The sequence below is a fragment of the Manis pentadactyla genome, chromosome 6, assembly GCF_030020395.1.
Source record: "Manis pentadactyla isolate mManPen7 chromosome 6, mManPen7.hap1, whole genome shotgun sequence".
NCBI classification, from domain to species: domain Eukaryota; kingdom Metazoa; phylum Chordata; class Mammalia; order Pholidota; family Manidae; genus Manis; species Manis pentadactyla.
The window spans coordinates 29,249,039-29,274,575 of NC_080024.1; the positions used below are offsets into that span (position 1 = coordinate 29,249,039).

The following is a 25,537-nucleotide window of genomic DNA, read 5'->3' on the forward strand; positions in this document are numbered from 1 at the left end:
TCAGGGTCATGTGACAGTACTGACAACTTCTTAAAATCCTTCTTCTTAAAGCTCTCCTTTCCTTGCTTATGCTGCCTGGATTTCCTTCAACTTCTTTGACCTTCTCTGTAATTCCACTCCCGTCCCCATCTACTCAGTGTGGTATAGTTATGAGATGGTCAGGTTTTTCCTGTGCACATAGGTAAGCAGGAAGCCTGGCATATAGCAAGCTCTGCAAATATCAGTTATAAAAATAATTATTATGATTGGTTCTGTGTGCATCCCCTGAAAGTTCCCTGTCCTCTAGCAAACCAATTGAGTTTTTCCAAAACAACTGCAACGTATTCCTGATACAAAGCAAATAATTTTGCCTCTCAAGTAGAGAAGACAATGAATGACCTATTTCATATTTCCTCTTATTCAAAGGGGGTGTGGTCATCTTTCTGCTTCCTTTCTACTCTTAATCCCCCATATTTCTAACCTTTTTTCGGACCCCTCAAGTGTGGAAGCTCAGGGTAAGACTTATTAATGTTTAACACTCGCTTTCTCTGCTGGACACTTCCATGCTTTCTCCTGAGACAGTGCTGGTGGTGTTCTCTTACTTGGAGTTCCCTTACCATGAGTGAAAGAATGTCTGTTGTGACTGCGCAGGAACCCTCAAACATGGTGCCAGAGTGAAAACACCCCAGTCACTCAGCTTTTCCTGCTCTCTCCAGCCATGCTTCAGACAAGCTTGGGAAGCCTGCTTTGCTCCCCTCAAAAAACCTCATTATATAAATAATAAACCTTTTCACACCCCCGTGGTGTAGGTGTGGTCTTGACGGGTGACTAGTCTCCGCATCTGAACCAAATTTCGTGTGGGTGTATTACTGACCTAGGGCACTTGAGCTCCACATACCAGAAGAGTTACCATCAGACTCAGTCTGGCCTGGCCAAGGCTTTATTGGGGCTTATGCTCCCGCCCAAGGGAGGAAGCACACAGCACAGGGGAATGAGTCCTTGGGCTGGCTCCTCCAGATGAGGTGGGGGAGGGTTTCTAGAAAGACTGTCAGGAAAAAGGTGACAAGGTTGAGGGTTCATGTTAAATCTCTGCCTGGGGTATGATTTTTAGTATTATTGGTGAAAGGTCAGCATTGGGGTACATCTTGGTGAAAACTGGCTTGGCCTGGTTTTGCAGCCACAGTAGCCACATTCCTCCTTTAGGTCACATCCTGCTTCTGAATTCCTGCAGATGCACTCCTCAGATGGCATATGGCTTGGCCCTCCTTTTATGGAAGCAGCCCAGGAATGCTGGATTTTTCAGTTGGCATGAGGGATGAGGGGCGATAGGAAGAGGGCTTGGTTCTTTTCTGTTCTGTCTCACAATAAAATAGAAATAATTGATGGTGTCCCACAAAGATTGGTGTAACAAACAGGGTGACCACATTATCTATTTAGTCTGATATTAGTGTAGCCATTCTAGCACTCTATGGCTATTGTTTGCATATACATCTTTTTCCATCTAACTTTTGATTTATTTGTATCTTTCAGTCTAAAGTATGTCTCCTGTAAACAACATGTAGTTGGATCTTTCTTGTTTTTTAAATCCAATCTGGTAATCTCTTCCTTTTGATTGAGTTATTTAATGCATTAACATTTAAAGTTATTATTGATAGAACCAGATTTACATTTGACATTTTGATTTTTTGTTCTCTGTGTCTCATATGAGTCTTTTTGTTGTTTCCTATTTCTCCTCTACTATTTTATTTTTATAAAAAATTAGGCTTTAATTCACAATATAGTTAGGTCACTGGGAAGGCAGTATAGCATGGAAAAGACAAGTAATGACTCTATAGCATCTTACTAAACTGATGGACAGTGTCTGCAATGGAGTTAGGGGGGTACTTGATAATATGGGCAAATGTTGAAACTGCAATGTTGCTCATGTGAAACCTTCATACAATTGTACATCAATGATACCTTAATTTTAAAAAAATAGGCTTTATTTTTTAGAATACTTTCAGACTTACAAAAAAATTGAGAAGATAGTAGAGTTACCATATATCCCACCCCTAATTTTCCCTATTATTAACTTATTACATTAGTATGGTACATTTGTCATAATTAAAGAATAAGTATTGATATACTGTTATTAACTACATACCATAGTTTATTCAGATTTTCTTGGCTTTTAAAAAATTTGTGATAAAATATATATAACATAAAAATTACCATTTTATGGCAATAAGTACATATCTTTCAATAATCACCCTAAATGTAAATGGACTGAATGCACCAATCAAAAGACACAGAGTAATAGAATGGATAAAAAAGCAAGACCCATCTATACGCTCCTTACAAGAGACTCACCTCAAACCCAAAGACTATAGGAATAAAGAAAGACTGAAGGAACAAAACAGCAGCAGAATCATAGAACCTAAGAATGGACTAACAGTTACCAAAGGGAAAGGGACTGGGGAGAAAGGGAGGGAAGGGAGGAATAAGGATGGGGAAAAAGAAAGGGGGCATTACAATTAGCATGTATAGTGTGGGGGGGGCATGGGGAGGGCTGTGCAACACAGAGAAGACAAGTAGTGATTCTACAGCATCTTACTACGCTGATGGACAGTGACTGTAATGGGGTTTGTGGGGGGGATTTGGTGAAGGGGGGACCCTAGTAAACATAATATTCTTCATGTAATTGTAGATTAATGGCAACAAAATAAATTAATTAATTTTTAAAAATTACCATTTTAATGCATTAACAATGTGTAGTTAGTGGCCTTATGTGCATTCACATTATTGTGCAACCATCACCACAACCATCTCTAGCAATTCTGATTTTTTTTGTCTGGCTTATTTCACTTAGTGTTGTGTCTTCAAATTTCATCCATGTCATCAGCATATGTCAGAATTTCTTCCCTTTTTAAGATTGAATAATATTCTACTGCATGTACTTATTACACTTTGTTTTTTCACCTTTTGATGGAAAGTTAGGTTGATTTCACCTTTTGGTTATTGTGAATAATGCTGCTATGAACATGTGTGTACAAATATCTGTTTGAGTCCCTAATTTTGATTCTTCTGGGTATATATCCAATATTTCCCTAGTTCTTATTGTCTTTTTTTCCTTCCAGGCTCCCATCCATGGTACAACATTTAATTTAGTTTTCACATCTCCTTAGGCTCCTTTTGGCTGTGGCAGTTTCTCAGACTTCTCTTATTTTTGATGATTTTGATAGTTTTGAAGAAAACTGTGGTCAAGTATTGTGAAGGATTCTTCTCTACTGGAATTTGTCTCATGTTTTTCTCCTGCTTATATTGGTGTTTTGGGGCTTGGGGAAGAGAACCACAGAGGTCGTATGCCATTTTTATGATCTCATATCAAGAGTACTTGTCATCAGCATGACTTATCATTATTGATATTGAACTTGATCACTTGGCTGAGATAATGTTTTTCAGGTTTCTCCACCAAAAAGTTCCTTTCCCTACTAACACCCCCTACCCCAAAACCATTCCATACTGACTCCTTGGAAGGACATCACTATGAGCTATCCATGTTTAAGGAGTTAGGGGCCCCTTATTAGGGGTGAAATGTTACATACATTATTTGAAATTCTCCTGCCAGGTGATTTGTCTCTTCTCCCTCATTTATTTAATTATTCAATCTTTTTTTTTGGTATTAGTGTGGACTTATGGATACTTATTTTATACCATGGGTTATAATTGAATGCCTTTGATTAACTTTTTTGCTCAAACTGTTCCAACTTTGGCCAGTGAGGGCTCTTTCAGTTGGCTCCTGTATCCTTTTGGCATATCCTTGTCAATATAGGGTTTCAATTTTTTTTCATACTTGCTTATTTTCTGTCATTACAAGATGCTCCAGGCTCATCGTGTATATTTCCTGCCCCGACCTAGAATTGGTCATTTTGAAGAACGGTATTGCAAACCAAGATCTGGATGCTCATGACTACTGTTTTTCATGTCTCATAATTTTTTGTTGAAACTGGACATTTTGACAATATATTAAAGCAACTCTAAATAATTTAGAGAGTGGTGGTGGTTATTGGCTTTGTCAATTGTTTTTTAGTGCCTTGGCTGAAGAAACCCTGTGACATCTATTGCCCCCACAGTGTGCAGCCTCTGGTATCCATGTTCACATTTTATTTTGCTTTTCGTCTTTTAGCCTGGCTATCTAAGTGCTGTCCCTAGTTCTGCATTGGCATAAGCAACTTAGTGCTCCAAGGTTGTATTTAGCCACCATATCCAGTTTGATTTTTGCTCTCTTCCTCTCCATGTGTGTAGCTTAGAGGCTGTATCACAGTTCAGGGAATTTGTGTTTATTGCCTCACATTCAGCCAAGAACTAGTAGCTCAGAGGTTCTTTCTCTGATTGTTCCTAAGAGGGCTCAGCCTTAAGCATGCTCATAATCTTTCAGTTTGTCAGGGGTGAGTGTGATTTGATTATTAAACCTGTCTTCCTAGCAATCTTCCTTGGGTCAGAACACCTTATGGTTCACTGTCTGGTCAGAGGTTGCGTGTAAGCCCCTGTGCCGGCAAAGCTTCCACCCTAGGTTCACTGTGGTCCCAGGAGGGCTTTTCCCTGCTGCTCTTTCCCCAGTTCTATTAAACTTCTGGCTGCTCTGCTGTTTTGCTTATATCCTGGAGCTATCAAGACTCCTTTTAATCACCCTCTCCCAAGATCTGCATTGTTTTCAACAGCACTCTTAGGCTTGGAGTTCTCCACCCTCTGTTCCGAATAGCCCACCCCTTCAGGCCCAGCTGCAGAACTCTTCATCCTTAGGGTCTGCCTCACCCCCTAGGTAGGAGCCACTGCACCAGAGCTAGGAGTTATAGTCCAGTTCTGTGAGTGGGCACTGGTTGTGGGGGTGGGCAGTGCTAGCCCTGGCCTTCTCAACTGTCCTGCCCAATGTGGAACTTCTATGATGTTCCTGGGGCAAGGGTGGTCATGGTCCCAGTATTCTCAGTAGGCTACAACTGGTGTAGGACTTGAGGGAGCTGCACCTGGTAGGCCATTCCTGCTAGGAACAGAGGTTTTGCACACTAGGCTGACAGGGGAGGGGAAGGAGAAATGCTGCTGGCAACGTGCTCCTCCTGGAGTGAACACACAGCCTCAGGCCATGCACTTTGGGGCTCGGAGCCCCTTACCTTCTTAGCTGAGCATGCCAAATTCAGTTTCTGTAATATGGAACTGGGAGTGGGGAGTTAAAGGACTAACTGGTCATGGCTGAAATGTCATAGATGCTTGTTTGAGGACATTTAGTAGATTATCTTGAATAATATTTCTCCTTTTACTCTATGGCCTTAGGACAATTTCTGGAGACTTTAAATGACTTTATTTTTACTCTTACAAATATAACCATTTAAATTGATGTTTTGCTGGGGAGAGTCCATGGGAAGTCCCACCCATCCTATTTTAATACCCTTTTACAACCAATAATATGTTGCCTATTATGAATACCAGAGACAATCTTCCATGATGTTAAAGTTGCTGATGCTACAGATTGCTTGGTGGGGAGCTGAGATTTGAGGGCTGGGGAGAATATGAGAGCCTATAGGAGGACTAAGGAAAGAGCTGGCATAGCCGTCAGTGGGGAAAGGGTGCTGGAAAAAGGTTTTATTTTCATCAGTGGCCTCTGATTGTAATTTGGGTTGATGATCATGACCCGGTTTTCTTACTACATTCCTTCCAGCCTTCTGGGGATCCTGGTAGAGCCATCTGATGTTTCCTTAGGCATCTGAACTAATATCAGCATCAAGTAGCATCTGTTCCCTGTAAGAAGAAAGAATGCACTTCAATTGCAGCAGAGGAATTTAGTTAAATGCGAGGAGATAGTCCATGATCAAAAGCTTCAGTCTGAGAGGTCTTTTTCAAGTGTAAATCAGATCATGCCACTCTCCTTCTTCAAGCCCTCCAATGGCTGCCCAACGCAATTAGAATAAAGTCCATTCACTTAACCAAGACCTACATTTCATTTCACTCTCCGTCATTCACCCTGCTGCAGTCACTGGGGCTTTCTTTCTGCTCTTCAGTTCTCCCAGGCTTGCTCCTGCCCCAGGACCTTTGCATTAGCTGGTTCCTCTGCCTGGAATGCTCTTGCTCAGATCTCCACATGGCTGCCTGTCATCAGTGGTCTCAATTCCAAGGACACCTCAGAGACGCCTTTCTGGACCTACCTTTCAGTATCTAAGGTAGTCCCCCTCACTCTCAGGTTTCATTGTTCTCTATTCATTATTAACCTTCCTCTACTTCCCCACTAGAGTGTAATTTCCAAGAGGCAGGGATCTTGATTTTCTTTGGTTATTTGATCTTTTCTAAATACCTAGAACAGTGCTTGTCATCCAGAGAAAACTTAATAAATCCAAAGAATAAAAGAAAATGAAAACATGGTGTGGAATGATTGTCCAGTTTCCTTTTTAAAGAAAAGAGTAAAATACTCTCTCGATGAGGTGTCTCAGAAGAGGGGCCTAGATGAGGTTCCATGCTGAGGTCTTGCTATGTGGAGACTCATTTTGCTAGCAGAAGGGTGCTTTACAGAAAGTGTCAGACTAAAGTGTTTTCCAGGGGAATAAATCCTTCAAACAAGAACAATTCAAAATATATTGAGTTGTTCAGGTCCTGGTTTTTAGTTCCACTTTCATCCCTGCCTGAATAATTTCATCTGTACTTGTATCCTCTTGATTTGGCTGTAACACTCAGGTACAGGCACATTAAGAGTGATAGCACCACTGTTGACCTCATATAGTTGTGATTGCAATAATAACTTTGAAGATTGTGACTTGTAGAAGACACAGAAACCCCAATAATGCTGGCAATTTAAACAAATCCTGGCTCTCCTCTATTTCATCATTTAGATAAATGTCCTCTCCCCCATTACAGTGATTAAACTAGGTATTTGGTATCAATATGTATTTTTTTAATCAATTATTTTGCCAAGAAATTCTTTTACCTTGGATTTGAAACTAAGCTTGTGGAAAATATAGGAAGTTGACCCTAGTTTTAACAGGTCTAGGACTTTGAAATCTGCATTACAGAAGGGCATGGAAACATGGTATTTGATCAGGGAGGTGAGGGAGAAATAGATAGGCTCTGTCTAATCAGTAATAAACCAGACATATTCCGTAAAGGAAATATTGTGTACCTGATCTGTTTGCTTACTAAACTCTTAGGAAAATTACATATAAAGAATAATTATCACGTGTTTCCTTTGAAGCTGTGACCAAGAATACAGAAAAATTCCAGAGTTCACCAAACAGAACATAGAAGCCAGATTTTAAGATATGCCCATCCTCCAATTCCTGAAGTACAAATATGAGTTCTCAATGGTCCAAACTGTTAGTAATTTTAGAAGTTCACACAGGAAAATCTGCATTTCAAAAGTTCTTTTATTGTAACCATTTTCAAATACACAAAATGGTTGAAAAGATGGTACAGTTGTTTACCTATATACCTCACCACCTACATTCAAAAATTGTTAATGTTTTACTGGTCATTTGAATGTAATATTTCATATTTAAATACTTCAGTATGTATCTCTTTAGGACAAAAAAGAACATTCTTCATTATAATCACATTTAGGACAATTCACAGTATTCTCTAATATCATCTAATAGTTATATTCAAATTTTCCCAGTAGTTACTGATATATCTTTTATATCTGTTATTTTTCAAACCAGGATTCATTCAAGGTCATGACTGCATTTGGTGTCTCTAGTCTTTTTTAATCTGGAACAGATTCCTCCCCTCCATTTTTTTTCATGACATCTCATTTTTTAAGGGACTAGGCCAGTTATATTGTAGCACTTCCCACATTCTGATTTTTCTTATTGTTTTATTATGCTTATTGAATTTTCTCCTCTATCTTCTTTATTTTTTGTAAACTGGAAATTAGGTCCAAGTTCTGGTTCAATTCAGGTTAAACATTTTTGGTATGAGTTCTTCAAGCATGATGCCATGTGCTCCATTTGCATCGCAAGGTTGGAATGTTCTACTATTAATGATACTAATTCTTAAAGTTCTGTGACTTCATTATTTCCATAAGAAAGTGATTTATATTTTGAACAATGAGCTATTTTGTACTAAAATTAAAATGATTTGCAGCTTGTAATATAGTTAATAGGCAACAGTTTGCAGGAATAGTCTAGAATGATGACTCATTATCCATGATTCTATCACTGATTGGGGAGACACAACTAGATGCCAAAGGGACTTGAGAAATACTTGAAGTCAGACTACCTCTCCCCAGGAGGATGAGCAAATCCCCCATGGCGCCAGGATCCTGGCAGTAACTTCAGGGAAGTAGACTGTGGGGCCTGTGTGCCACCAGATAAAGGGCTTAGGATGTTGGATGTAGAGCTTAGTTACCAGCCCTTACTGCTCTTCCCCTAAATTTTAGGAAAACCTCTAGGCTATTAGGCAAATAATTAAACAGCCCAAGTGGAAATTGTGGCCCTACCACTTCTGCTGCTGCTATTTCAAGTGCAACGACTTTACATTCATCTATTTGATTTTAAAAATTGGTCCCTGCTTTAAAAAGCCTCAGGGCACAAGAACAGTAAAATTGTCCAATAAAATACTTAAATCAGTTGACAGTACCAGTTTAAAAACACAGTGTATCACAAAGCAACATAAATGCCATGCCTGGTATGAGATTCCCTTTGGCTATACAAATTTTTAAAGGTAGGTTTTAAACTGAATTTTAGACATGTGTAAACTGGGTTAGTTGAGCCAATGAAGGCAGATAGCATGATAGAAAAGCATGTCCTTCCCCCAGTTTAGATAGGCAGGGTGGGGGGCTAATGGCACACTCAAAATTGCCATCAGAGTTAATATTTTCTGCTATTCATTGTGAACTAGGCAATGTGCAAGAGACATACATTGCATGCATCATTTAAACATCACAACACAACTTTGAGGTAGTGATGAGTATATTATCCCTACTTTACAGGTAAGAAAACCAAGGCACAAACTGAGGCGCAAAGAGGTTAAGCAAACCTGCCAACACCGTGCTAGCTTTCTTTTGATAAAGTGGGATTTGAACATAGACACTTTGGTTCCAGAATCTATGCTTCTAATGTTTTAATTTCTACTCTAGACTATATTCATTCAGCTACTTACTAATGAATTATGTGTGTATGTGGTGTGTGTGTGTGTGTGTGTGTGTGTGTGTGTGTGTGTGTATCCTACTATGTGTTAGGCCTTTCATTTTTCTACACTCTGGAATGCAATCAAAATCCAATACACATGGGCTCTTCAATTCAGGCTAACCACAATGCAGGCTGACCCTAAATAGTAAGGGTCATGGATTTGTAGGTAAAACCTGATGAGGGGGCTACACGTCAACAAGTTATGTAATTGTTGATGGAGACATTTCAGGTTAGGAAATCTTTCTGTTCTGACCATTATACAGACTCTGCTATTAACATTTACTGACATTTTGGAGGTCTGTTAAAATTGTTCAGTGTGTAGACAATATACCAGTATAAGAGTGGGCTCAAGGAGGCTGAAGCTGTCTGGTCTAAGAGGACTGGTGTGAAAAAGGAGTGATGAAGGGAGAATCAAGAGGCAAGGGGTTTATTTGAAAGTATCTTCCATACAGATTGCTCATATTTGCTGTGTTTTCTTTCAATAATATAAACTAAACATAGCAAGAAAAAACCCACTTTAATGGAACACATTTATGTTTCTATTTTGGATAGAAGGATTTTTATGAGGAGATGAAGTAGCTTATTTCAGAGAGGTGTTATTTCAACAGTAACAGTGGAAAAAAGAAAAGTGTGTTTCAAATAGTGACTAGTTGAAAGCTGATCAAACTTATACAACTCGAGAGACTATGAAGTGGGAATAGACTAGTAAAACAACATCACTTTCCATTGTTTGGGGCTTTACAGTTTTCAAATCACTTTCAGATATTTTATCAAAAATACCTTGTGTGTATCCTCTCACCCTCATTGGATTCTTTCATCTTCACTCTCCCTCTGGCCTGGACTCTCAGCCGCTTGTTCTGAAGTAGCTGCCCCTCCTGAAGCCAAAGAATTTTATGTGGGGTTACAGGATTTCATAACTTTTGGTCAACCTGCCGCAGGTGTGGAGATCCTGGCTCTTTCACCACTTCCAGACTTGGATGAAATACCATACTAAAGGACACAGGAGGAGACTTCCTTTAGTAAGGGGCAGAATGAGGCAATCTGAAAGTATGGGGCAATAAATTCTCCAGTGGGTGAATATTGGCCAATGTTCTGTCCTTCCTTGATGAATTTCTTCAAGGTATAGTTTTGTTGTACAAGATGTCCTCTTTGGCCCTGCAGATGCTCCTGCCAAGTATTGGTGGGGTCCCTCTGTGCTGTCACATGAAGCAGTGGTCAGTGTGGTAACTCATCAACTTTTCATTTCTTCCCGTTCTTCTTGTCCCTTTGCCTTCTGCCTATACTCGCAATGTCCTGGGACTGTACCTTCCAAATAAAGCACCAGTACTTAGTCCTTGCCTCAGGCTCTGTATCTTAGGAAGGTGGGTCTCTGATGTGTATTTTATTTCAGACTCTCTCCAATACTTTGAAGCAGGGAAGAATGTTATTGTTAGTCATACTTTAAAGAGGAGAGAACTGAAGCTCAGAGAGGTTAAGTGATTAGCATGAAATTGCATCCATTCATTTGTCCATTCATTAATTAATTCATTTAGCAGACATTTCTTAAGACCTTTTATGTGCTGATAGTGACTAAGACAGACAAGGTTCCTGCCTTCATGGAACTTAAACTCTAATTAGGGGAGACAGCACCAAAAGTATCTGCTAAATGAATGAATGAATGAACATTAAATGAGATTCTTATTTTTCTCATGATGAACATTTGGATTTAAGAAATTAGATCAAATTTCAAATTCTTTTCCCCAGAAAAACTTTTTTTTGTGGGGGGAGGTGCTATTGTGTTATTCTCCTGTACTTGTCTTAATCAACCCATTGTTTAACCCAATACTTGTGGAGGGCAAAGTGATTAGTAGATTTTGAACACTTTTAGGACATTAGAGGCAGAGGAAACAGGAGGAACAGAGACAATGAAGTGTAAATAAGCCTGAGTAACTTCAGGAACCAAAAGAAGGCTGGTGGCTGAGGAGTAGCATGTGAGAGGGATGGGGCAAGAGATGGGGCTCAGAGAGATGGGCAAAAGCCAGATCATACAGGGACCTGGATACCATAGCAAGGGGTTAATTCATAAGGAGCCACAGGAGGATTTTAAGTGATGTGATTAACACAGTTTCTAAAAGGGTAATTCCAGGTGTAGAACTCAGGCCTTCTGGTCCTGGGCCTAAGTACTTCTATACAGAGCAGATGTCAGAGTTGGGAATAGAGGCTAATCTCTAAGGCTCCCACTTCTGTGGTGGAGTGAAGCCACTTCGCAATGGCAGCTCACAGTATGATCTCCTCAGATGCTACAACAACACAGGGTCACATCCTCTCAAGGGGGTCTTTGCTGTTTCATCTGAAGACTGGGAACGCTGTCACTTCTCATCCAGGAGGTGGGTGGAGGGGCGATACCCATGAGGCTTCCGGACCAGGGAGCATGTGACCGTGGGCTGCTGAGACTCACTCTGGTCCACATCTGTCTCAGGGCTACAGCTGTCAGGTCGGCAGCGTCTGTCCTATTCATTTAATAAGTGAAAATTATGATACTGCCTTGTCTGGTGTAAGAGGGCTCGTGGTTATGTGTGGTGACAAGGGAGAGGTCAGCCAGGGTTTCACATCATTTTGCCCATCATTCAGAAAAGGGACAAAAAGGGGAAAATGGGTGATTACAACCTGATTAGTAAAATTTTCTTTTGCTTTTGTTTGTTGCTCTTATGTGAAAAGGGTGGTAGGCTTTCCTGTATAGGAAAGGATTCTGTGATCTCAATAAATGGCCATGTAAGTGTCAGTGCTGCTTTCTGAAGAGGATTCAGGACTTATCCACAGGCTTTAGCTTTGCTTCTTCCTTTCCCTCCCAACGTCTATTAACTCCAGCCTAGGGTCACAGCTCCCCTATTCCCCAGGATGTCTCCCACAAGACTGTGGACAAGTCAGTACTTGAGGTCTTGATAGCTCAGGCACCTTGTGCCTTTGCACCATGAATGCACGAGTCCCCATGAGGGGTGGGGACACCCCTCAGCACCCCCCAGCCTGTTCTTTCCTCTGGCTCTGCAGATCCTAATTCAGTAGGCTGCCCTGAGCACAGCACAGGTGCCGTTCCTCTCCAGCTGACCACTAAGAGACATTTTGCTGTTCTTAATGTGCATTCATCTGCTCCCTTCCTTCTCTTGAAAGGCGTGGAGGAGAGAAACATTACAGAATAGAAATGGGGACACTAACTGGGTGATTGTGTGGGTGGGGAAGGCTCATGTGGGTGAGGAAATGTAAACGGTGGAGAGCTTGATGGAGCTGAAGAAGTGCAGAGGCTCAAAGGCAAGCGGGTAAACACAGTGTTTGTGCATCACAGAATCACACCTCTGGGTCCACGGTTTCAGCAGCCTGCCCCCACCAGCCCAGCGCCTCTTAGCAATTCCCCAGCTGTCAGCTCCCTACCTGCCTGGCTCTGGCTGCTGGCTCGGAGCTGCTCCCCTGGGCCTCTCGCCGGCTTGTCAGTGGGCTGCGTCAGCATCACACCACACTGTCTCCCGTTGGCCCGGTGATCAACGCCTGACGGGCCGCCCTCTCAGCTGGGGCCAATGGGAGTCAGGGGAAGGTTTTGGTTACAAATGAAAATAAAATAAAATAAATAAGTCATACTCCTGCACTCAGGAGTCTGGGAGAAACATCTTCATGGCCTCATAAATCTTTCCTTTAAAATTTGTCCTTTTCCTTCTAGATGCCCCTCCCAACCCCCACCTACACGTGGCTGCCCCTCACAGTGCAGGGAATACAAAATGAGAGGCTTGGACTGAGGCTCAATGTCAGTAACTGCCTCCATCCCAAAGGCATTTGTGGGGGCGGGGGGATGTGTGTGTGTGAGGGGAGCCAGCCAGATAGAATTCATGCCAGTCCCCACCCCTACTCCTCTGACCTTCGTGACAGGTCGCCTCTCCCCCTCTCAGGTCCCCCTCGACCCTGGCTAACTTCCCCCAAAGCTCTTGGTTTCTTTATATCTTCCCATTACAGGGTGTTCTGATGATTAAATGCAACACCCTATTTTAAGATGCCTAGAAATTTTTCTTAAATATATTTTAGACATTTTACTAAAGTTCATTGACTTCAAATCTTCTACTTAAGACTTTGTCCTCTGTTTAAAGGCACATGCCTTAAGACTGAGGATGTTGTTCATCTCATACACACGACTGGGTAATAGTGCCTGGAAGTTGGACCTCCGAGGTCAGCGGAGAGAGCCCGAGCTCCCGAAGGCCCCGGGAGGATGCGCCAGGCCAGGGGCTGAGGAGTGGAAGCTAGGAAAAGCCTTAGACCACTTCACTGGTTTACCTAGGGTTGCCCGAGTCCTTTTATAAGGAGGATTCCCCTTGTTCATCAGAGGGGTGGTGCTAGAAAGAAAGCATGGGCACAGAGGCCAAAGGATTAGAAGGGGAAGAAAATGAGAGGCTGGTTGCTTGGGAAATGAATATTTGGTGCAGAAGAGTCCCCTAAAAAGTGCTCTTTAAGTTTTGTTTTCAAAGTCATTTCAGACTGGGGTGGACAGGCTTCCTTGGCCGCTGCCATCCCAGCCTCCGATGCATAATGCATGAAGAGAATGGAGGTCAGCCCTCCATTAACGGTGGCCAGAGGGGGTCACCTTGACCGTGTCCTGGGCTTTTGAGGGGTGGCGGAGGGATTTGCACCTGATGTGTTTCTGAGGGGTTAAGAAGGCAGAAGAAACCATGGAAGGGTTAGGTTTGGGGAAAAGTCACCCAGCTTCGGCCAAGTGGGAACAGTGGGACTGTCTTCTGAGAGACACCGGTATGGAGCTGTGGTGGCTCAGGGGGGCGGCGGGCAACATGTCTGCTGCCACTTCACCATATGGGAAGATTTCACTATGTTCAGACACATGGGCATTTCTCTCTTGAGCTTTTTCTGTCTGCTTCCCCTGCCTGGTTGCCGTGCTAGGGTGGTGATGAGGTTTTTATAGGCTGTGCTTTTGGTGGGTGGAGTAGCTTCCAGATTGGACTGGGGGCCAAGGCAGAAAAGGCTTCATCACAGAGACTCCAGGTGCCATGCAGAGGTGGATTTGCCGAAAAGCTAGTGAAGTTTAAACTTTGGGATGCTCATTTGCACGAGCTCTGTCTGTGTCTAAGGAATCTTAACACTAGGAGTACAGAATACCCTTAGGAAGGTACGGTATACCCCACAAAGAAGTCTAGGTGGGCCTAGTTTGAGCAAGAAATTCTAGGGTCCCATATACTTGGAACAAGATCAAGAAGTGGGAGGTGTGGGCTTTGGGTATGCATGAGACCCGACCCCATAAAGCCCATGCCTCCTTGACTCGTGTAGGAAACACAGGGGCAGGAGGGGCAGAAGGTAGCTCCGAAAGTGCAGATTCCCTCCTGCCTGGGTTAAGGGTGGTTCTGAGAGTAACCCCATACAATGCCCAGGATCAGGAGTGCGTGCACGTGCAGGGGGAAAATGCATTGCAAATGTGCAGAGATAGAGGCTAGTCTGCAAAATTCTTCCAAATCCTGTATCTCATATGCACGAAAGAAACTTGATAAAGGTGTCCTCAAATTTGACAATTATCCTAATAATTTACATGACAATATGCATGATGAGTCCTGGAACTGAAGAAACTTCTCTCAACTATCAAGAAAAAAAGACAAATTTTGCCCAACCAAATTAGAGGGAAGACTGAATTATCTGTTTTCTTTATAGGAAAGATGACAAAGTCTTTGTCACATGAGAGGTCATCAAAGAGCAAGCAGCCAAATATATAGAGGAAAAAGTGTTACAGAGGCATGCAAGAAAGTTAATTAATAAAAATACTCCTTTTTTCGTATTTGTCATGATGTGGCACTTACTTGCTTTTTAAAGTTTTACTTCCTCATTCCAAATTAATATTCTTTTCCTTTAGTACCTAGTTTTATATTTGTTGTTTAGCATTACTTTTCTCAGAGAGGGTTCCAAATTTTAGAAACTTCAGGCCCCACAAAACCTGTACCAGCCCCCTGACACCCTGATTTTTTCTGGGCAACAGTATTCAATGTCCTTCAGGGCTGAAGTTGGGAAAGACAGGAAATTATTATAACCACTTCAAGTCATCAGTGGATTGGGCCCTGTAGGCTGAGTCCAAGTTTTAAAATGTTTATGGGACTAAGGATGTTTACCAAACTTGCAAAGTCATATGATCTTAAATAAGCCACTGAACATTTTGGATTTTGGATTCTTCATTTGTAAATTGAGAGTGGTCAGACATAATGTTTTTTAGTTTGCCTCCCTGAACTAACTTCCTGTGCTTTTTCCCCTGAAAACTGAACTCAGCATTAACAGTCAGAAGTAGAGGGACTCCCCATATAAGCTGAGGACTGTTGGTAGTAATTATTATCCACAGTGGTAACTAGATCCCCGTATGTCTTCTTCCCTAAACAGCATCCAATCCTACATCTTCTCCTCAAGTCCCATCTCAGAAAAGGGGTGGCTCACAAATTGCACAGCATATGTGCTTCTGTCGGAGGTCACATTTTTCTGATTCAGAGTGCATAATAATGTATATATACACTAGGGAGGCACTTAAGAAAGAAAACCTATCATGAAGTTTTTATTGGTAAATGTGAGAAAATGTGATACATTTATGTAAAGATATTCACACCTCATATATAATTTCTTAAAATTCACATATTCAGGTTAATGTAATGTGAAGCCACATTAGCAACATGCCTAGGTGACAAATAGAAGAACCAGTTAGATTTTAGAATGGGCACAATGGGATAAGATGGAGATTTGAGGCCTGAAGTTGAGTATAAGGGTTGAATAGGACCCTGTGGTCCCCAAAGCTCTGGGTGATACCAGGCTGACTGGCAGCTCTTAGAAGGTGTCTCAGGCTCCGTACTTACTCCCACTTTGGCTCTAAACCTACTGGATCAGAAATATGGCCAAGATAATTCTACACTTCACTCTCGATGGGCCCGTTTCTACATACTGTGTATGATATGTTCAGAACTCAGAGATGTATGTTCCAAACCAGAAGACCCATGCAGTGATGCAGCTGAAAGGCGTCTGCCCAAAGGAGCTGTGAGCTCCCCGCTCTACCAAACGAACGAACTGCTCTGATGCCTTGGCAATTTTTCAACATACATTCCCCCTCCCCCCTTTCACTATCACGGGGAAATTGTTTCTATGCACTATCCCTACTCCACCTTAAAATGCACACTAGCTGGGTGCATAAGTTATTCTGCGGCAAGAATGGCTCTGAGGACACGTTCATTCATTCCGCTGTGTCACTGTCTCACTCGATCAGTTTCTGGCACGGGAAGTGCTAACTCGGAGCTAAGGCTGCTTCCTCCTTCCTCTTGCGGAAGAGCAGGGTTGCCCTGGAGTGTGGTAAATGCACACTTACCATTTCTTTTTTTCTCCTGTTTCTCTCTTCCTTCGTCAGCTGAGGCTGACCTGTTTGTAAGGATAGAGTTAAGGATGAAGGACTTACACAGTATTATTTTTTTAAATCTCTGGGCAAAGTTTCATTGTAAAATGAGAAAACCATGTGTTTATTTGCACCCTCATCCCTTTGCACGGCCATGTAGTTTAAGCACATGGATCTGGAGAAAGACTACCTGCATCCCACTTTCTCCTGTCTGTGTGTCATTGGGCAAGTCACTTCACCTCTTTAAGCTGTAATTTCACAATCTGGAAAATGGAGATTAAAAATGTACCTCCTTGAAGAGTTTTGTGATCAGATGATTTAATGCATGTCACGTCTTCAGCATGGCTCTGAAAGGCGCACAGTTGATACTCAGGGAGTGTCTCCTCTACGTTCTGCTCAGCCTTGGGGACGTTTGTTTATTTTTTGACCTGAGCTTCTGAAGGAGGGGCAAGAGATCATCTTAGATCTGTACTATCAGCTCTTTAGTATTGTATTGTGTGTTTTTTTCCTTTTTCTTTCTTTTAGAGTTCTGTATCAGACCACTGCCTCCCTCACCTCCTTGCCTCACCTACACACTCACTTTGATTATGAGTTTCTCAGCAGTTGGCAGAGTGCATTTATGTCTTATCCCCAGTTCCTGACTTGGGATATGATTTATCATAAATGTGCAATAAGTGTCTTTGAAGTGACCCCCCTTTCTATATTCTGATCAGACTCTGGTCTTGCTATTTTTATTAGAATCCTGTCTCCTGAACACTGGTTTGTTTTGGCAAATGCATTCTACGTCTGTAAGATATTCCTGTAAGACTGTGTCCTAAAGCATTTCCCAAAGTACGTATGACCAGCAGGACACTAGCCCAGTGGGAAATACCAGGAGAAAAGATGTTTGTGGCCATCTAACTCTCTTTTGTGCTTTGTGAGGAGTGGACACTTGTAAAGAATTGTCTGGTGGAGAGAAAAATGATAATTTGAGATCCAGAAAGGACTGTTGAGTGTCCTGCACTTTCTTTGTACCCTTAGCCTTTTCTGCTTTCTGGTCCCCTCCACCTGCCAGCCTGTCCCCTCCCTATTCTCCAGTCACTCTCCTCTAACCTCTGAAATGTTTATAGGCAAGACTCAACTTCGGCCACCAGAATCAGGCACCAACTTCTGCCAGACTTTTCTACTTCTTTTTCCCTTTTCAATGATGCCCAGTAGTATCAGGCCTCCTCCCTCTGTCCTTTCCAGCAGCATTTTCCCCCCTAAAAATCATCCCTCTTCATCGCTTCTCCCCAAAGAAGGGCCATGGTAAATTCAGTCATTTGAAGCTAACTCCTAGGATTAAAAGAAGTTGGGAAACTCTGATCTAGGGTAGTGATTCTTTTTTTTTTAACTCAAGTAAATGTTTAAACAAATATTTTTAGATTTACAGAAAAGATGTAAAAATAGTCCAGGGAGTTGTTATACACCCACATCCAGTTTCACTTGTTAAAGAACTAGCATTCATATATTATATTCTTATTAATTAAATTGAATAGTTTATGTGGATGTTCTCAGTTTTACCCCTATTGTGTCATTTCTGTTCCAGAATCACATCTAGGACACTACATTATAGTCAGTTGTCATGTCTCCTTCACCTGTCCTGGTTTGTGACAATTTCTCAGACTTTCCTTGTATCTGATGACCTTGACAGTTTTGAGAAGTACTGATCAGATTTTTTGTAGACTGTTACTCAATTTTTAAAAAATGAAAGCTTTACTGAGATATAATTTGCATACCATAGAATTCACCTAATAAAGTATACCTTTTTTAGTATATTCAAAGATATGTGCAACTATCACCACAGTTAATTTTAGAATATTTTCATCACCTCCAAAAAAGCCCATATCCTTTAGCAGTCACCACCCCATGTTCCCCATTTTTCCCAGGTCCCCATTCTCCTTAACCCTAAGCAACCCCTAATCTATTTCCCATTATTCTTAGATTTACCTACTTGGACATTTCATATAAATAGAATCGTATATGGTCTTCTGTGATTGGCTTGTTTCATTTAGCATAGTGTTTTTAAGGTTCATCTGTGTGGTAGAATATATTAATACTTTTTTATGGCCAAATAGTATTCCATTGTATGGTCACACCACATTTATCTATCCATTCATCAGTTGATGGACATTTGGGTCATCTTCACCTTTGACTATTACAAATAATGCTACTATAAACATTCATGTACAAGCTTTTGTGTGGACATACATTTCATATCTCTTAGGTACATACCTACAAGTAGAATTGTTGGGTCATATAGCTACTCTATGTTTAACCATTTGGAAAACCAGACTGTTTTCCAAAGTAGCTGCACCATTTAAAATTTCCACTAGTAGTATGTGAGGGTTCCAATTTAGCCATATCTTCACTAACACTTATTATTATCTAACTTTGTGATTCTAGCCATGCTAGTGGTATGAAGTGGTGTTTCATTGTGGTTTTGATTTGCATTTCTCTGATGACTAATAGGTTAAGTATCTTTTCATGTGTTTATTGACCCTTTGTGTATCCTCTTTGGACAATGTTCAAATCTTTTGCCTTTGATTTTAAAATTGGATTGTCTTTTTATTAATGAGTTATAAGAATTCTTTATATATTCAGGATACAAGTTCCTTATCAGATATGATTTGCAAATACTTTCTTTCAGTCTTTGGGTTGTGTTTTCACTTTCTTGATAGTGTGCTTTAAAGTGTAGACATTTAAAATTTTGATGGAGTCTGATTTACCTGTTTTTTCTTCGGTTGCATATCCTTTTGGTGTCATATCTTAGACTTCATTGCCAAATCTGAAGTCATGCAGATTTAGTCCTATATTTTCTTCTAAAATTTTATAATGGTAGTTTTTACATTTGGGTCTTTGGTGATCCATTTTGTGTTAATTTTTGTATTTGGTGTAAGGTAAGGGCAATATTTTGTCCTTTTTCATGTGGCTGTTCAGTTTTCTCAGCACCATTTGTTCAAGACTGTTATTTCCCATTGAATGGTCTTGGCACCCTTGTCAAAGTCAGTTGATCAGAGACACATGGGTTTATTTCTGAACTCTCAGTTCAATTCCGTTGATCTCTGTGTCTATCCATGTCAGTATCACACTGTTTTGATTACTGTTGCTTTGCAGCAAGTTTTGAAATTGGAGAGTGTGAGTCCTCCAACCTTACTATTTTTCGAGATTGATTCGGCTATTCAGGACCTTTCCAACTACATATGAATCTTAGGATCAGCCTGTCAATTTCTACAAAAGAGACAGATGGAATTCTAATAGGGTGTGAATTACATTGAAGCTATAGATCAATTTGGGGGAGTATTGCCATCTTAACAATATCAAGTCTTCTGATTCATCAACATGGGGTGTTTTCCCACTTATTTAGATCTTTAATTTCTTATAATAATGTTTTATAGCTTTTAGGATATGTTTTTCACTTCTTTTGTATATTTACTCATAAATATTTTATTATTTTTTTAAAGAAACCAAGAGAAGAAAGGAGAGAAAGTACATTTGTAAAATCTTTGTCATATTAACCTTTGTCTTTATTATTTCTATTTCTCTGCATTTATTCTTGTGTATTTGAGTTACCATCTGGAATCATTTCCTTAGCTTAAAACAAGCTGTGCTCTCACCCACTTCCTTTGCACTGTTATTGGCAAAAGTATGACTTTTCTGTCTGTTATAGGTGCACCAATATACAATGTGCATATTGTTTTATACATTGAGTTTAAAAACAGTCAAGAGAAGAAAGAACAAGAAATATGCATTTTTTACGGTGCCTTTTATAATTACATAATTATTTTTACCAGTTCTCTTTATTTTCTAGTGTGAATTTCAATCACTGTCTGGGGTCACTTGCTTTCAGCCTAAAGAATTTCCTTGTAGTGTTTGTCATAGGCAAGTCTACTAGCAAAAGATTCTCCATTATTGTTTATGTGGGAATTTCTTTATTTTACTTTTATTTTTGAAAAAGGTAGCTTTGCTGGATGTAGGATTCTTGGTTGGAAGATTTTTATTTGAATACTTTGAATATGTTATCCCACTGCCTTCTAGACTTCAAGTGCTTTGGAGAACTCAGCTGTTAGTCTTATTGGAGTTTCCTTATCAGTAATATGTTATTTTTCTCTTTCTGCTCATAAGACTTTCTCTCTGTCTTTAGCTTTCAGCATTTTTACTATTATTTGTGGATCTCTTTGTATTTATCCTAGAGTTTCATTGTGCTTTCTGAATGTGTAGATTAGTGTTTTTCAGCTACTATTTCTTCAAATATTTTTTTCTGATTATTTTTCTCTCCTTCCCTTCTGGTACTCCCATTATGCATATGGTGGTGCAAGAAATGGATCCACATTTCTGTGATGCTCTGTTCATTTTTCTTAATTTTTTTTCTATTTTTTCAGATCGCATAAACTCTATCAATCCATTTTTAAGTTTGCTAATTCTTTCTTCTGCCAGTTCAAATCTACTGTTGAGCCCCTCTAGTGAAATTTTCATTTCAGTTATTATACTTATCAACTACAGAATTTCTGTTTTGTTCTTTAAAAAAAGGTTTTAATCCCTTTATTGATATTCTCTGTCTAATGCAACATATCATTATACCTACTTGTACTTCTTTAACCATGGTTTCCTTTAGTTTTTTAGTATATTTTACATTGAATACTTTGAAGTCTTTGTCTATTAAATCCAATGTCTTGTCATTCTGAAAGTCAATTTCTAATGCCTATTTTACATAACACACCAATGCTCATACTTTATTGTTTCTGTGCATATATCATAATTTTTATTAGAACGTGGGCATTTTAGATAATGTAGCAACTCTGAGTGCTAGTCTCTCCAGGAGTTTTTTTTATTTGCTTGTTTGCTTTCTTAGTGACTGGCTAGATTACTTCAGTGAAGATGATTTCTTCATCTCACCATCCCACCCCTCATACAGTATGAAGTCTTGATGTTGCTCTTCAGGCGTGCGGTTCTCACACTTACCCTGGGATGACTGTAGTTTTTGTTTTTGTTTTTGTTTTTTTTTTTGAGAGGGCATCTCTCATATTTATTGATCAGATGGTTGTTAACAACAATAAAATTCTGTATAGGGGACTCAATGCACAATCATTAATCAACCCCAAGCCTAATTCTCAACAGTCTCCAATCTTCTAAAGCATAACAAACAAGTTCTTACATGGTGAACAAGTTCTTACATAGTGAATAAGTTCTTACATGGTGAACAGTGCAAGGGCAGTCATATCACAGAAACTTTCGGTTTTGATCACGCATTATGAACTATAAACAGTCAGGTCAAATATGATTATTCGTTTGATTTTTATACTTGATTTATATGTGAATCCCACATTTCTCCCTTATTATTATTATTATTATTTTTAATAAAATGCTGAAGTGGTAGGTAGATGCAAGATAAAGGTAGAAAACATAGTTTAGTGCTGTAAGAGGGCAAATGTAGATGATCAGGTCTGTGCCTATAGACTAAGTATTAATATGAGCTAGACAAGGGCAACAAAACATCCAGGGATGCAGAAGATTTCTCTCAAAACAGGGGGGGGTGAGGTTCTAAGCCTCACCTCTGTTGATCCCCAATTTCTCACCTGACTATGCCTGTCTTAGGTTGGGGATGACTGTAATTTTGACTGGGCTCTCCTTGACTCTCTCTTTCCCTGATCCCACCCAGCTATTAAATTCAATTAATTGCTGTCTGATTGCTCTGTTGTTTTCAACAGTGCCTTTAGGCATAAATCACTTTGCAGACTAATCCAATCAAATTCAGACTCCTTTGCAGGGAAAAGTCTGAGGTCAGGTGTTTGTTCTTGCCCCAGGGGAGTAAGTTATCTCCTTCACCCATTTCTCTACAGCACACTAGCTTTCCTGAAGTTTAGTATGTATCTCCAATAACTACCAGTCTCCTCCCAACTCCTTTCACTATAACCTCCACTCTTCTGAGAGCACCCTTAGGCTTGAATTTCTTCACACTCTATTGCAAATAATTTGTTTCTTTGGGGAGAGATTTGGAGCTCTATCTCCTATGGACTACTACTCTCCCCAGGTGAAATCTGTGAGCCACAGTTCTGGTGCTGGGCCAGGACAATGGAATGCTCCTCTATGAGTGATACCCCTGTTTTAGAAGCTGAATGCTTGGTGAGTGGGAAGCGCTGGCAACCCTGGCCTCCTCAGCTTGCCTCTCTTGGCATGGAACCCAGCCCTACAAGCAAAGGCAAGCATGACTGGGGACACAGTATTCTCAGCATCACTGCCCCCAAGGTAGAGCCTCTGTCCTATGACTGGGGACTAGGTAGAAGAGGGGAGCCTCCACCCCTTGGCTATACTCGCCTGGTACTCAGCTTCAATAACATGTAGCTGGAGGGAAGAAAAGCAGTAACAGTGTCTTCTGGGAAAATAGCTCTCTGACTGGTAGCTGGAAGCAGAAGGAGCCTATGTTCTTGGCTGCAGTGGTTTGGAGTAGAGTCTCTGCCTCACTGAGCTGGGAGCTGGGGGTGGGGAATTGGGGTGGGGTGGGGGAGGAAGGTGTGGTTCTTGGTTCGAAGACCACTAGCTCTTATAGTTCTTCCTGAGTTCTAGTGATTTCCACAAATAAAATCTTCCTTATTTGCTGTATCAGTAGAAATATTTCCACATAATTTATATCACTGTTTTAAAAAGAATTTTAACCATTTTTGCTGAGGAGTGGGTCTGCAGAATTCTCATGCTGTCATGCCAGAAGTGGTAGTCCTCACTCCTTGGGTAGTGATTCTCAGTAGGCAGGCACATCGGAATCCCCTGTTTAATAATGTGGAGAGTAACTAATGCATGCGCCATGTGTATCAGTGGTAGTGTGACATCTCCCATGGGTGCATTGGGATGGAAAAAAGAGGCTAAAAATGACTGGGGTTCTTGCCTACGATTAGGAAAGTACTTGCAGAAAGAAATAGATATGCTGTCTATGTAGTTAATGCCCATTGATCCCAAATAGACGAAGAATGTAGTTTTATAGTTAATTTAAAGTAATGTAGAGAATTAAGAGTATAGGTTCTATAATCAAGACTACCAGGGCTTGCCACTTGGCTTTACCTTTTATTCACTGTTTGACTTTACATAGGTTATTTAAACTTTCTGTACCTCTATAAAATGGAAATAATAATAGTTTTCACCTCAATAAATGTCAGTCATCAGGCAAGTCATACACATAGTAGGCTTTTGAATTTTATTAGATAAATGGAATCATCTAATGACAAACATAGAATATCAGTTTTCAAAGAAATAATTAATAATGCATTCAATTGTGATCAGTGTAGTTTAGTGTTTCTTGGGTGATTCAGAAAGCACTTAAGCATTTTACAGGAACCCAGCATCATGCCTCTGAGAGGAAGAGGTGAGGGAGATGGATTGAATCCAACCTGGCCCAAAGACAATCCCCGGAAGTTAATTTTGTAATGGACCCTCAAATTCTGCTTAGCTTCCTTACCCTTTTCCTTTTTTCTACAAGAGTGCCAAATGTATGAAGGAAAAAACTTCTATTGTTTAGATGCTTTGTTTATGAAATTTTATTATGGTACCAACACAACAGGTGTCATGGCATTTCCTGAGGGTTTGGATTAGATGAGCCGTAAGGTCTCTCCCCATCCTAAGAGTGTGTGGTTCTTTGTATCAGCACCATTAGTACTTCCTTCTCCAAAGTCCCACTCAGTCACTGCCAAGAAGCAGCCCCACAGAGCCACTTTAGTGAAGTAAAGCTTACTCTTACTCCTTCTGTGATCATTATAAATTCATCATTTCCAGCTGCTCCTGAACTAGTTTCTACCTTTCTTTTTTGTGCTTTACAAATTGTGTAGCTTGGGGGTGGAAAGGGGATAACTTTAGTAGGGAAGCTATTGCCAAAAACATAAAACGAAAGAACCACTTTTCTTTGTTTCAGATCTGCCATCTCAGAGGATTTCTTCTTTTTTTTTCCTGTTAAATTACATCTCCTAATTAGGTCATGCCACTGGAGGTGACCTACATTTCAGAAGCCAACAAGCAACAACAGAGAGGCAGGGAAATGGGTGGGAGAGAAAAAAGAATGGCTTCAAAATGCCTTGAAATGCAGCTTTTCTTAAGTGATTCACTGGTGACAGAAGTTTCCATAAACTTTATTTTTAAATGAGAGATGTGTTTGTGGTTCAATTCAATATTCTGAAAACTTATCTAATGGGATACACTATGCTCATTTATTCATTCACATTCACATGTGTTTCTGAAGCACATTTTGTGTGTATATATATACACATATGTGACATATATAGTATATTTGTATATATATATATATAGTATGTGTATGTAAGCACAATGTGCTATATACAATATGTAAATATATACAATTTTTAATTTTTAATTTATATATTATACATATACATATATAACATATACATATAAAATTTATATATATATTAAAGTATTGGGCATGGTTGAGGACCAGAGAGACCCAAGAAATGATACCTGCCCTCAAGAAGTTTGCAATCTAGTTGAGATGTAAAAATCTTCTCAAGAATGGTTAAGAAATATACAATATTGGTTGTATTATTGTATATTGTATAAAAAATACAATATACAAAATGGTTAAGCTAGTATACAATAATATGGGTTGTATTATTTATCTATTGCTACTGAAAAAATTACCTCATTACCTAGTGCCCTAAAACAATAGATATTTATTATCTCATATAGTTTCTGTGGGTTTGGAATCTAGGAGTGGATTAGCTAGGTAGTTCTGTTCAAGGACTTACACACTTGCAGTCAAGATCTCAGCCAGGCCTAGTCATCTGAGGGCTTGACTAGGGCTGGAGGAAATGCTCCTAAGTTGGCTCACTCTCATAAAGGAGAGGTTATGATGGCTTTTACCATGTTCACTTCTCCACAGGGCTTCCTGAGTGTTCTAATGACATGGCCCCTGGCTTCTCCCAGAGTGCCTGGTCTAGAAAGCAAGCCAAATGCAGCAATAGCTTTCATGACCTCAGAAACCACATGATGTTTCTGTAACACACTATTGGTAATATAGATC

The 25,537-nt window shown here is 40.2% G+C and overlaps 1 protein-coding gene across 2 annotated transcripts in view; it reads left to right on the forward strand.

Moving 5' to 3' along the window:
• Positions 1–25,537, forward strand: part of METTL21A (methyltransferase 21A, HSPA lysine) — a 289,359-nt gene that overhangs the window by 258,283 nt on the left and 5,539 nt on the right. Inside the window, exon 5 of one of the 2 annotated variants that reach the window (XM_057503644.1) lies at positions 24,416–24,535. The exons of the other annotated variant lie outside the window; for it this stretch is intronic. Within the exon in view, the coding sequence (XP_057359627.1) occupies positions 24,416–24,494 (79 nt within the window). The 3' untranslated portion in view covers positions 24,495–24,535. Of the gene's footprint in view, positions 1–24,415; positions 24,536–25,537 lie in introns of those variants that run through there. 2 annotated transcript variants of the gene reach the window in all.